At 36.6% G+C, this 13,222-nt stretch overlaps 1 protein-coding gene across 20 annotated transcripts in view; it reads left to right on the top strand.

Moving 5' to 3' along the window:
- MYCBP2 (MYC binding protein 2) overlaps window positions 1-13,222 on the top strand; it is a 283,201-nt gene that overhangs the window by 37,282 nt on the left and 232,697 nt on the right. For all 20 annotated transcript variants that reach the window (XM_055360105.2, XM_055360102.2, XM_055360098.2 and 17 more), the window contains exons 3-4: window positions 1,624-1,839; window positions 11,204-11,357. In XM_055360105.2, the coding sequence (XP_055216080.2) occupies window positions 1,624-1,839; window positions 11,204-11,357 (370 nt within the window). The remainder of the gene's footprint in view (window positions 1-1,623; window positions 1,840-11,203; window positions 11,358-13,222) is intronic.

Genomic DNA, 13,222 nt, shown 5'->3' with positions numbered 1-13,222 from the left:
TATTCTGAATACTCATCCTTTGTTGGATATGTGGTTTGCAAATATTTTCTCCCAGTCTGTGACTTCAATGCTATTATTTTTGAAATTACATTTTTCAGTTGTTCATTCCTAGTATGTGGATATACTACTCATTTTTATATAGTAATTTTATATCCTGTGATTTTGTTAAATCTGCATACTATTTCTGGTAGCTTTTTTGCAGATTCCTTAAGATTCTCTACATGTTTTTTTTACAAGTAAAAACATTTCTTTTTTAGAAAATACTTCTTGCCTTTTTCCCTTGGCTGGATAGGATATTTTCCTTGTACTAGATAGGATATCCAGTACAATGTTGATGAGTTGCTGAGAGTAGACCAATTTGCCTGGATCACAATCTTAGAGGGAAAGCATTCAGTCTATTACCATGTTAGCTGTGGTTATTTTGTAGATACCCTTTATCAAGTTGAGAAAATTCCCTTCTATTCCTAACTTAGACTTTTTTTTTTCTATCATGAATCGATACTGGATTTTTGTCAAGTGATCTTTCTGTGTTTATTTGCAGTATAATGTATTTTTTCTCTGTTACGACAGTGGTTGCTTTTCCAGTGTTGTGCCAGCATTGTCCCTGGGTTAAACCTCAGTTGGTCATAATGTATTACTTTTTTATATATTGTTGGATTTGAATAGCTAATACTTGTAATATCTCTCGATATTTGGATGAGATATTTGTAATATCTCTTATGCATATATTCATAAGTTATATGCCATGCCAATTTAACTTTTTGATGTATTTCTTATTTAACAAGTGTATTTTTTTTTTTCCCAATTCTTTATGGAAGAAGAGTCGAATATTTGGGACCAAGTGTTTTTGGTACTTGAGGTATCATTTTGTTTATCTTAGATACTTCCTGGACATTCTCTAATTATTGGAAGTTGAATTTCTAAAATATTTTAAAACAGCTTTTTATATTTATAATATAAATGTTGATCTTGAAATTGTAGTTGCTGTCTGATGAATAAAATATTGGGCATAAAAGAGAAACTGTTTAGTCTTAACAAATTACCAATCACATGATTTTTTGCCTTTATCAATACTGATAGGTGAGAGAGAGCTTAGGGAAGCATCTACAGTTTACTTGGCATTACTGTTATTTGAATGAGAATGAAATGAGTTGATGAAAATTAAGTGTTTTTTGGGGGGGCCCTCATTTCTGTGTAAACTTCTATATCTACTTTTAAAAGCATTCAAAATGCAATCTAATGTTTGTAGTAGGTCATTGAGACTCTACAGTGTGTCTGGAGTCTCTTAGGAAGTTGTAAAATGAATTTCCTTTGATACAGAACTCTAGGAGTTAAGCTTTGTTGAGTCTATTCCTGTCATGGCGATTCAAGAATATTTCTAAGTTTTTTGCCCATCCTTTCCAGCGCTTGTCAGATTGGTTGGTTATTGCTGCATTGCTCAAAAAATAGTGAGGTATAGAAAAGGGGACTAGAAGTTGGGTCCATAGACTTAGACTGTCTCTGCTGTGTCACATAATGTGTCTTCTGCAAGTCAGTTAGTGTGTCTAATCTTTACTTTTATGTAAAATGGGACTTGATGATAGAAAAGAGTGTGAAATGGAAATATTCTGTTTTGTATTTCAGTCTGAAAACTTGGAGAATACAGTAATCATACCAGATATCAAACTACATAGCAATCCTTCTGCTTTCAATATTTACTGTAATGTACGCCATTGCGTTCTGGAATGGCAGAAAAAGGAAATATCGTTGGCAGCCGCATCTAAGAACTCTGTGCAGAGTGGAGAATCAGATAGTGATGAAGAAGAGGAATCCAAAGAGCCCCCTATCAAGCTTCCAAAGGTAAGCCACTGAGTTCTATTAATATTTAGATGTGTAACCTGCAGGTGTTCTGGCTATAATGCGTATATATGCATTGCTAAAATACTTTGCTTTATGTAAAATTGCACACTAAAAATAACACGGCTTATGGGCAAAAATAGATTTGGAGCAGAAAAGGAAAACTCTGCAACTTTATAACTAAGGTGCTAACAAAGTCAATAATTGATAATTCACTGGAAAGCGCAGGAAGGGAGATCAATGGGTTGGAGTCTGTTATAGGGGCAATTAAAAAATGTACAAAAGCAGTAGGGTGGAAATGCTGGTATAGAGGCATTGAGCCATGGCAGATGGAAGTATAGCTCTGAGCCAGTGAGCCGAGAGTAAGGTGGGCACAAGAGAAAGCCAAGAGCCCTGGAAAGCTGGGAGGTGCTCCTCACCTGGGATGCAGGTATGCCGTTTTTATTTTTCTTGAAATAGAACTAGAAAGCCTCTCAGCTGTGTAGTAGCTGGGCTGAGAGCCTTTTCCTTTCTGCCTAAGCTTATAATTGTACTCTCGATATTGCGGTTTCCCTTGATTAGGAAAAAAAAAATCACCTATGAACCAGCTGAACTTCTGCATTATTCTGATATTACTCCCTTATTTACCAGGAGCATATAAACTAGTTGGTATTTCTATAATAGAAGCATGTATTGTAGGCTGGGCGCAGTGGCTCACACCTGTAATCCCAGCACTTTGGGAGGCCGAGGCAGGTGGATCACCTGAGGTCAGGAGTTTGAGAACAGCCTGGCCAACATGGTGAAACCCTGTCTCTACTAAAAATACAAAAATTAGCCCGGCATTGTGGCAGTCGCCTATAATCCCAGCTACTCAGAGGCTGAGGCAGGAAAATTGCTTGAACCCAGGAGGCGGAGGTTGCAGTGAGCCGAGATCATGCCATTGCACTCCGGCCTGGGCGACAGAGTGAGACTGTCTCAAAAAAAAAAAAAAAAAAAAAGAAACTGGCTGGGCGTAGTGGCTCACGCCTGTAATCCCAGCACGTTGGGAGGCCGAGGCAGGCGGATCACGAGGTCAGGAGATCGAGACCATCCCGGCTAACACGGTGAAACCCCGTCTCTACTAAAAATACAAAAAAAAATTAGCCGGGCGTGGTGGCAGGTGCCTGTAGTCCCAGCTACTCGGGAGGCTGAGGCAGGAGAATGGCGTGAACCCGGGAGGCGGAGCTTGCAGTGAGCCGAGATCACGGCACTGCACTCCAGCCTGGGCGACAGAGCTAGACTCCATTTACCAAAAAAAAAAAAACCTGTGTTATAGAACTATTCTCAGTGTACTCTGTTCTGTTTAAGTATTGGTATATTTAAGACTGGAAGGTTATTTTATATGTATATATATATATGTATATATATATATATATATATTTTTTTTTTTTTTTTGAGACGGAGTCTAGCTCTGTTGCCCACGCTGGAGTGCAGTGGCGCCATCTCGGCTCACTGCAAGCTCCGCCTCCCGGGTTCAGGCCATTCTCCTGCCTCAGCCTCCCAAGTAGCTGGGACTACAGGCACCTGCCACCGCGCCCGGCTAATTTTTTTTTGTATTTTTAGTAGAGACGGGGTTTCACCGTGTTAGCCGGGATGGTCTCGATCTCCTGACCTCGTGATCCGCCTGCCTCGGCCTCCCAACGTGCTGGGATTACAGGCGTGAGCCACTGCGCCCAGCCTGTTATATATATTTTTTCTATATAGTAGATATAGTTAATATTTACAACAAAAGAATAGGTGAAAATATAGACATTTTTAAATGGTGCCTTTATATGACTTATGCATATTGCTTTTTTCTAAACAGAGCTATTCAAAATGATTTTATAATTATAAATTATTTATGACTATTGCCTTTTTACTAAACTGATACCTTAAAATTATGCCTTGAAAGCTTATACATATCCACAAGGGATTGTGTAAATATTTTTTACTACTTGGAAATAGCAGCATAAATGGAACCTGGTCTGAGTTCTTTTGCACATTTTATGGTGGCTGTTCCTAAGTACACCACCATCCTTAATGATATTGTCAGGTTCTTCTCACCTTAGTCTTGGCAGATGGCTTGCTTCATATTTCATAGAGTAATACAGGTTTTGTGAACTTACTCAGCTTCTTGATCAGCCATCTTCACATGTCCTTTTTGCCTCCTGTTTTAGAGTGGGACCCTTTTCTTTTTCTTATTTCCTTGGTCTGCAATGTCCTAACTGTATCTACTCTAATAGCTCCTTCCTTCCTTCCTTTGCTTTCCTTTGCTTTCCTTTGCTTTCCTTTCCTTTCCTTTCCTTTCCTTTCCTTTCCTTTCCTTTCCTTTCCTTTCCTTTCCTTTCCTTTCCTTTGCTTTCCTTTGCTTTCCTTTGCTTTTCTTTCCTTTTCCTTTTCCTTTTCCCTTTCCTTTCCTTTCCTTTCCTTTCCTTTCCTTTCCTTTCCCTTCCTTTCCTTTCTCCTTTTTTCTTTTCCCTTTCCTTTTCCCTTTTCCTTTGCCTTTCCCTTTCCTTTCCTTTCTTTCACGGAGTTTTGCTCTTGCTGTCCAGGCTGGAGTGCAATGGCATGATCTTGGCTTACTGAAACCTGTGCCTCCTGGGTTCAAGCAATTCTCCTGCCTCAGCCTCCTGAGTAGCTGGGATTACAGGCATGTGCCACCGCGCCTGGCCAATTTTGTATTTTTAGTAGAGATGGGGTTTCTCCATGTTGGTAAAGCTGGTCTCAAACTCTGGACCTCAGGTGATCTACCCACCTTGGCCTCCCAAAGTGCTGGGATTACAGGTGTGAGCCACCGTGCCTAGCCAATAGCTTCTTTCTTTAACCTAAAACAAACATGTTTATCTTTAATATGGGAGCTGCTCTACGTAGAAATTATGGTCTCTAATTGTAATTTCTTATGCTTAACTAGGAGAGATTGAGATAAAAAACATAGTTGAGTTAGGACGTAGGGCTGGAGGACTTGTATAATTTACTTTTTAGTTACAATACCAATTCTGTGTATGTGTGAGTCACACTGGATTATAGTAATTGTGCTACTTAAGTTCAATATTGTGAGAGAAAACAAAAGCCTGGGTAAATTTTTTACACAGGTATGCAGATTTTGAATAGTAAACTGTAGTTCAAATTAAATTGCATAAACAAGAACAATGGATTCCTAGGGTGTTTAAAAACATCAGGATTAGTGAGTATTAAATGAAATATCAGGCATTCTTAAGATAACCTTTTGCAGCATAATTAACAGAGTCAAAGGGGGATCTTTCAAAGAAAATTAAAGAAGATCAGATAGCCCAAGTGATTAATACTGAATTTTCTACCAAGTACTGACCTGTCTGCAAACGGTTAGCATGGGTTATGGAGCCAAACTGCTGGGGTTCAAACACCATTAAAATTACTAGCTATGTGACACTGGAAGTTATTTGACACATCCGTGCCTCAGTTTTGTCATCTATAGATTGGGGGTTGCATCTACCTCATAGGGTTGTAGTGACAATTTAAATGAATTAATGGATGTTGAGTGCTTGAGAGAACAGTACCTGGCAGAAAGAAGTGCTCGGTAAATGATATATATAGTTGTAAGTGTCAGGTTAGGTGCAAACAAGAAAATGTGTAGGTGCAAATGAATTTGAGTTACTTGTCAAGGAACTCTTTAGTTTATTAAAAAAATTATGCAAGCAAATGAAACTTCTAGAGAATCAGTGCAATCACCTGATGAATGAGAGGTAAAGAGAGGAAGAAGTGATGAGATGCCTCTATGCAGAGGCAAGCAGATACTATGGGTGGGGAGTGAAACTTTCAGGTGATATTTTTTGGCAGCCATTTCCATGACATGAAGGATTGACACTGAGGACGAAATTAGTCTCTTAAGGTTTGAGGTGATGGGATTTGAAGGCAAGTGGGAAATGTTGACATTTTTCTTTTCCCTTTGACCATCTCTGTGCCTCAGCCCCAAATGCTGCTGTTATCCTAGTTTGCTCCTTTTCTTTGTTCCTCTGTTGCTCCTCTTAAGTGTGTGGCTCTCCCATTCCTTCTTGCCTGAGGTTTCTGTCTCTCCTACTCTTTTTTTTTTTTTCCTTAACATGATTAAGACAGTTTTTAATCTGTTGTTGAAGTGTTGTTGTAATACAGTTTTATTTTTCCCATTCTTGAGTTTTAAAATTTAGTTACTAATAAATTGAGTTTGACTGTTATATAGACCTTGATTGTCACCCTTTTTTTGCTTTTTGCTTTTGTTTTTGTGTTTTGCGGATCAGTAATCATTGATGTATTTAAAGGAGCTTTCTATTCCCTGAATGCTTCTACATTAAGTTTTTTACCCAGCTCAAACTGTCACTAAAATCTACATCCTCTAAAACTTTACAGATTTTATAGCTACATAATTTTTATTATTTTTGTTTTTATTTTCATTTTGAGACAGGGTCTGGCTCTGTCACCGGAGCTGGAGTGCAGTGGCGTGATCCCAGCTCACTGTTAACTTCCGCCTCCTGGGCTCAAGTGATCATCCCACATTAGCCTCCCATGTAGCTGAGACTACAGGTGTTTGCCACCACCCCAGGATACTTTTTGTATTTTTAGTGGAGATGGGGTTTTGCCAGATTGCCCAGGCTGGTCTCGAACTCTTGAGCTCAAGCAATCTGACCGCCTCAGCCTCCCAAAGTACTGGGATTACAGGCATGAGTCACCGTGCCTGGTGCACAATTTTTAAATAGTAACGCTTAGAAGTCGTATTTCCCATCTGAACCCATTTGAAGCCAGTCATGCCACATTATTAAAAGATTTAGACTTACCTAGGATCATTTCTTTCTTAATTCAGTATATTCTTTTTGAATTTGTAGCCAGCATTATATTAGGTCCTGAGAACAAAAGGATGAGACATAATTCCTGCCCTCAAGAATGCATTGTCTTGGGATAAGAACCAGGTCAATAAATATTCTCTAGTGCCTTAAGGATTGATAGGGAGTGCTAGATATAGTGGAACACGTTAGCGAAAGGACTCAACACTGGCTGAGATAGAGCAAGAGAGAGAGAGTAGGAAGCTAAATCATGAAGGGCCTTATGTGCCATGTAATTGATTCAGATGTTATCTCGTGATTAGTAAATATTGAAGATTTTAAGCAAAAGAATATCATCAGACTTGCATGATTGCATCAGACTCACCACCCTATAGTTATGAATATGCCTTACTAACACTGGAGTAACTTTGTACTCCAGTTAGTAAGTAACTTTGTACTCCGGTTAGTAAGGCATATCCGTAACTACAGGGTGGTGAGTGAGATTGGAGACAGAGGAACCATTTAGGCAGTTATTGCAGTTGTCTAGAGAGTGTTAATGAGGGTTGGAATTATGGTAGTGACAGTGTTTTGAATATAGGAAATGTTAAGCAGAATTGACAGGAATTAGTAATAAATTGGCTATAACGACTGAAAAAGAAGGCAGAATCTAAAGATATTCTTAAAGGTTTTGTGTGGTGAGGGCCTTTACTGAAAGAGGGAATACTGGATGAGGAACAGTGCTTGGCTGAAATGATGATCAAGTTTAGTTCACATGCTGATTCTGAGGTAAATGTGAAGTATCCAGTGTGTGCTATGTAGGGCTGAAGTTCAAAAAATAAGTGTCAGCTAGAAAAATAGATTTGGGAGTTATCACTATGTAGGCACAAGTTGAAACAAATTTCTGTGAGAGATCGGAGGGGGTGGGATCAAGAACATTGTTTGAAAAAATAGCTTTGAGAAGTTGAAAAGTTTTGAAAAGTTCTCTTCCTCTGAGTGTGAAGAGAAGGGAAGAAGATGGTAGTAGTCATAGATAAATTTGTTAGGCAAGGAACTCAGAAACTTCACACTCATACTTTCTTTTTTTTTTTTTTTTTTTTCAAGATGGAGTTTCACTCTGCTTGCCCAGGCTGAAGTGCAGTGGCGCGATCTTGGCTCACTGCAGCCTCCACCTCCTGGGTTCAAGTGATTCTCCTGCCTCAGCCTCCCAAGTAGCTGGGATTACAGGCATGCGCCACCATGCCTGGCTAATTTTGTATTTTTAGTAGAGATGGGGTTTCACCATGTTGGTTAGGCTGGTTTGCAACTCCTGACCTCAGGTGATCCCCCAACCTTGGCCTCCCAAAGTGCTGGGATTATAGGTGTGAGCTACAGCACCTGGCCTCACATTCAGAATTCTCCACCTTAGCCTTCTCCTCCTCTCCTGCTGCTGCTGCCTCTTCTCCCTCCTTTTTTCTCTGTCTCTAGATTTTTAAATTTTTTATTATTTGTAGATATTATCTCTGTACCAAATATTTGCTTTATACAAACAATTTTAAAAGACAGTATACTTCACTCTATGGTAATATGTAAATATAGTTTTGATTTCCTTTTGAGCTTTTTCAAATATAAAAGTATTGGAAGTGATTTTAGGACCTTTTAACTAAACAAGATACAATTTTTAAGGGTAAAGAGTTAATTATTAAATCCAAATGTGATGTAACTAAACTTTTATGATCACACTTAGTCATGAAATAATAAAGTCACATTTGGAAATATATGATTTGAGAAGGGCAAAATAAAACCTTGAAAGACTCTTTATATATCATTTTTCTTTGGCCAAATATATTTTTATCTCACTTTCCTAGCATATTAGACTGGCTGTATCAGGTAATTATTTGGGCTTCATGTTTCTTTATCTTTCAGATATGATAGATAACTTTCAAAATTTAATTATTTGAGAGCAGCAGTAAAGGTAAAATTCAGTAAATTTACAAAAGACTATTTTCTGAAGAGAAGTGTGAAAGCATGTGTTGCGTAATTAGTTATAGTTCGTTATTGAAAGTATTGAAGCTTCTTGTGTTCTTTTATTGTTATAATTATTATTTTTCTTAAATATCACATTTATTTATTTTGCTAATTATACATATTTATTGTAGATGATTTGAAAAATCAGAACGTTTTTCTAAAGAGGTATTAAAAATCGGAAGTAATATTTGAAATACCATTAACCAAAATATACCCCAATATAAACATTTTTATTTCTTTTGTCATTTTTTCTATGTACACATTAAAATGTTTTTTACACACAAATGAAATAATACTATATTGGCAGGACTATATTTTTTCTCCTTACACTCTTCCTTCCTGATACTGAAGGAGGGAGAAATATGTGTTTTCATTAACTATAAGACTTTAAACTGTTTTAAAGTCTACTTTCAAAGTTCAAACTTTTGGTAAAATACTTTATACTTAGCCAAACAGCAGAAAAAGACTTATTTAAGAACATGTCTGATACCTCTGTGCAATAATCCATAGCTAAATATTAAAAATTCTTTAATAGTTGCAGAACTTGAGGTTGATTTTTGTTGTGTATTGAATATATATTACTATTCTGAAAATGAATGTTTTCCCATTTGTTAAACAAAAAGTCTACAATGAACCAAGATGTGGATAATTAGTGAGACTCTCACAGTGTTTAACCCAGGCAGATGAAGAGTTCTCTATCATGATCATTGTGACCAAAGTTTTATGGGCCAGTCTCACTAAAACCGGCTAGCTCTGTTTCTAGGCAGCCCACCTGAGTTGCCTATTGCCATTCATTTGTTATTACACCTTAAACTTACCAGAGAGATCAAGAACCTGTTCATTAGGCAGTCTTACTGTTTCTGGCAAGGTTCAATAATTCCTTTGTCACTGTAGGAAACTGTATCTATAATAAATGAACCTTAGCCAAAAATATCATCTGTGAAGAATCCTCTTGGATTTATGAAAAATCATGGTTGGTAGCAGAGTAAGCAATCTGAAAGAATCACAGAATATAGTAGTCTTCCATTGGCTTGAGAATAGAGCCCCATATTTTGTACTCTGGAGATCTTTGACTTCACATTTCTCTTTCCTGTAAGTACATAAGCAGATAGAAATCTTGGACAGCATGTTTTTGTTTTCTAGTCCATTCCAGGAAAAGAAACTATATCAAATGTGAAAGTTTAATCACTTAATGTGTTTAATCAATTGAAACTCTGTGCAGACTCTTCTGTAATATTAGCTATAATCAAGTCTGTTAGCATTGTAGATAACCTCTCCAAAGACAGTCCTCCTAGTTATTTGACTTCTCAGCTATATCTATTGTTTCCCGAAAACTTGTAAATGTTAATCAGAACTACAATTGACTTACCTTCCGCTGATTTGCTTCTGGTTTAGAAAATGTATTTCTGAGATGCAGTGGTTTTTTAGCACACAATTTAGTGAATAAATTAAACAAATATTTAATGTGTGCCTACCATATGCTAGGTAATTGGCTAGGCATGGGAGGTATTAAGCCGTTTAAGACATGTTCCTTGTATATTGGAAGATAATACAAGCTGTTTAAGACATGTTCCTTGTATATTGGAAGATCCCAACATGGTTGGGAAAGTGAAAACAAAAATAGTTACACTATAATGTAATAAATGCTATAACAGAGGTCTGTATTCAGTATGAATTATATAGCATGGCTAATTTACCCTATTAGATTATAAACTCTTAGAGGACAGGGTCTAGTATACCTTCGTATTTCCTAAAGTGAGTTTGCACAATATGAGTGCTTAGGAGGTATTTATGGAATGTATGAATTAATGCAAAAATATCAGCAGAGAGAATATTCTTCCACTGTTGTGTTCAATAGAATTAATGGTTTTGGGAGTTTCTACTAATTAGTCTTATTTCAATTTTTCTGTTACTTCTCCAAACAATTTAATTAATACTTCTTGAACTGGTTCTCAGAATGTTGACATTGCCTGAGAAATGGAATTTGTCTTTTGTTTTATCAGTCTTATGAAGGTATATCCTTAAACTCATTCATTGCAATTTGTTCTCTCAATCTTTAGTAACAGATTTATCTCTTTTGCTGGATATAGAGTCTGATCTTTCTTGCACCTGATGAGGAATAGTAAGATAATTAGAGGAAAAGTACCAGTGATATTTTTAGCTAAGCAATTTTAAATTGTTTTGTGATCATCCTACAAGAAGGGATACCAACTATAAATAATAATATAGTGATTGTACCATTATAGAAAAGGCTAAGACGAAAAGCTCCTTATAAAATCTTTTTACTATATGTGCTGTGTTGACTTTATTTCTGGTTATAGGTAACAATTAACATGACTTTTGACAAAAAGAGTACTGAGTTTTCCTTGAGTACAATCAAATGAACTTTGCAAATTAATAGTTTATTTCTTCTGAGTGAATGCAGTCTAGTCTCTAGTTCTTTGTTATAAGCCATTTTCATGATGTTTTATTATGGCTCCATTATACATATACATTATCATTTGCTGTGGAAGTAACTTGTACCAACTAAACTGCTTAGAAAGTGTTACTAGCTTACATGTCATAAAGTATATATATTTTTTCCTTTTAAATAGATTATTGAGGTTGGCCTTTGTGAAGTTTTTGAATTGATCAAAGAGACACGATTTTCTCATCCATCACTGTGTCTCAGGAGTCTCCAAGCCCTGCTCAACGTGCTGCAGGGCCAGCAGCCAGAAGGCCTCCAGTCTGAGCCACCTGAGGTCCTAGGTAAGAGCCAAGGCTCATTCAATGAAGCATTTAAAAGTGAATATAATCAATAATAGAGTATTGTACACTTCAAAATTGTTAAGAGAATATTTCTAAAGTTCTCACTATAGAAAATGTTAAGTACTTGAGGTGATAGATGTTAATTAGTTCACATTTTATTCATGAATCATAACATCACTTTATACCCCATAAATTTAGATAATTATAAATTGTCAATTTGCAGTTTTTAAAAAGTGAAGCGCTTCTCTTATGAAGCACACACAATAGCCTATAATGCAGTCTTTATTTAATTGTGGTACGGAAACAGCATGGGTATAAGTTCTAGAGTATTTTTTTCTGTGTTCCACTGAAGTTATGGTTTAAGAGTTGAAGTTCGTGCACATACATTTCTCAATTAGTATGATGAAGCGGGGGGCAAACAAAACATAAATCCCTGGAATCCAGAAATAATCCTCAAACCTTAAGGTCACTATTAACTGAAATCGTTCTTATTAAACTTTTGGCCAAAATAGCTAACATTCACTTTCTCTAACTTGTTACTCTCAATAGTTTTAAAAAACAGGGGAAAAGGAAATAAATGCCACAAAGCCAAAACAGTACAATTAGTTTCTAAATTGAGGGGAATTTTTTTTTGTATTCATCATAAATAAAAATCTATTTGTGTTATGGATTAAACTTCTGACTTAGCAGCTTTCATTAAGTAAATAAAGTGTTCGCTTTTCTTAAAGTATGTTCCGATTCTTGCCTTTCAAATCAGTGACCTAGGCTCAACATGTAATCCTTTAAATAAGATAGGAGCTTTTACTTAAAAGGTATTAAGGAATAGAAATATAGATGGCAGCATAATTTTTAACTGGTTAATTGCTTTTTTTCTCCGATGCTAACTATGGGTCTTTAAACTATCTAAAGTTTTCTAGATCCTTCTAGTATTATAGGAAAATTCTCAGAAGTACTAGAGCTGTGGTTCTCATTATGTGGTTCTCAATTCTCATTAGCATGTATCAGTTATCGGGGACTTCCCTATGGTGTTTCTGATTCCATAGACTTGGGGTGGGGCCCAAGAGTTTGTATTTGGAATTAGTTTCTTGGTGATACAGATGCTGGTTTGAGGACTACACTGCTGGTTTAGACTAAAACTTGGTCCTTTTTTTCCGACTTGGCTATTTAGATTTTGTAGGACCCACCTGTGAGAACCAAATTGCATGAACCTAACTACATGTCAGATTTTTCTTTTTTGGTCGCATGTGGGGATTCAGTTTTTGTGTTTGACTTTTGTTTGTTTTAATGGGAGGGAGGATGCTGGTCATTGAAACAAGCTGAGGATTTTTTAAAACCACCCCCCTCACATACACCGTTATTAAAAGCTATTACCAAATAGAAGCTGTCATGTTGGCAGGCAAGCACCGTGTTGGTTATTGTTATGATAGCACCAGTGATCATATTAATATTGTGAAGTGCTGCTTGGCTTGATAGCATTTTACTGAAGATTTGATTTATTTTATTTAACAATATTTTGCTGGGTTTTCTTGGATTTGGTTTGTTAGTTAGCAAATAATTGGAATGTTGAAATACCCACGAAGACTTGGATGTCATATTTCCTACTTCGAACATGTTATTTCTTTCCTCCTAAGTCTTCTACCATTCTCATGTCTCATGTCAGTTGTTATATACTTTCCTTTGTATCTGTTCTGTACATACTTTCTTTCCTTTATTCTTTTAAAACTAGAACTTGTTCTTAATACTAGCTTTGACATACAATGTGTGCTTTAGTCTTATCTTCCATCAAAACTTTCACATTATTGGCTGGGTGTGGTGGCTTATGCCTGTAATCCCAGCACTTTGGGAGGCTGAGGCAGGAGGATAGC

This window comes from Gorilla gorilla, chromosome 14, assembly GCF_029281585.2.
Source record: "Gorilla gorilla gorilla isolate KB3781 chromosome 14, NHGRI_mGorGor1-v2.1_pri, whole genome shotgun sequence".
NCBI lineage: Eukaryota > Metazoa > Chordata > Mammalia > Primates > Hominidae > Gorilla > Gorilla gorilla.
Note: the sequence above shows the minus strand (reverse complement) of the source record. Positions and strands in the feature narration are given on the sequence as shown.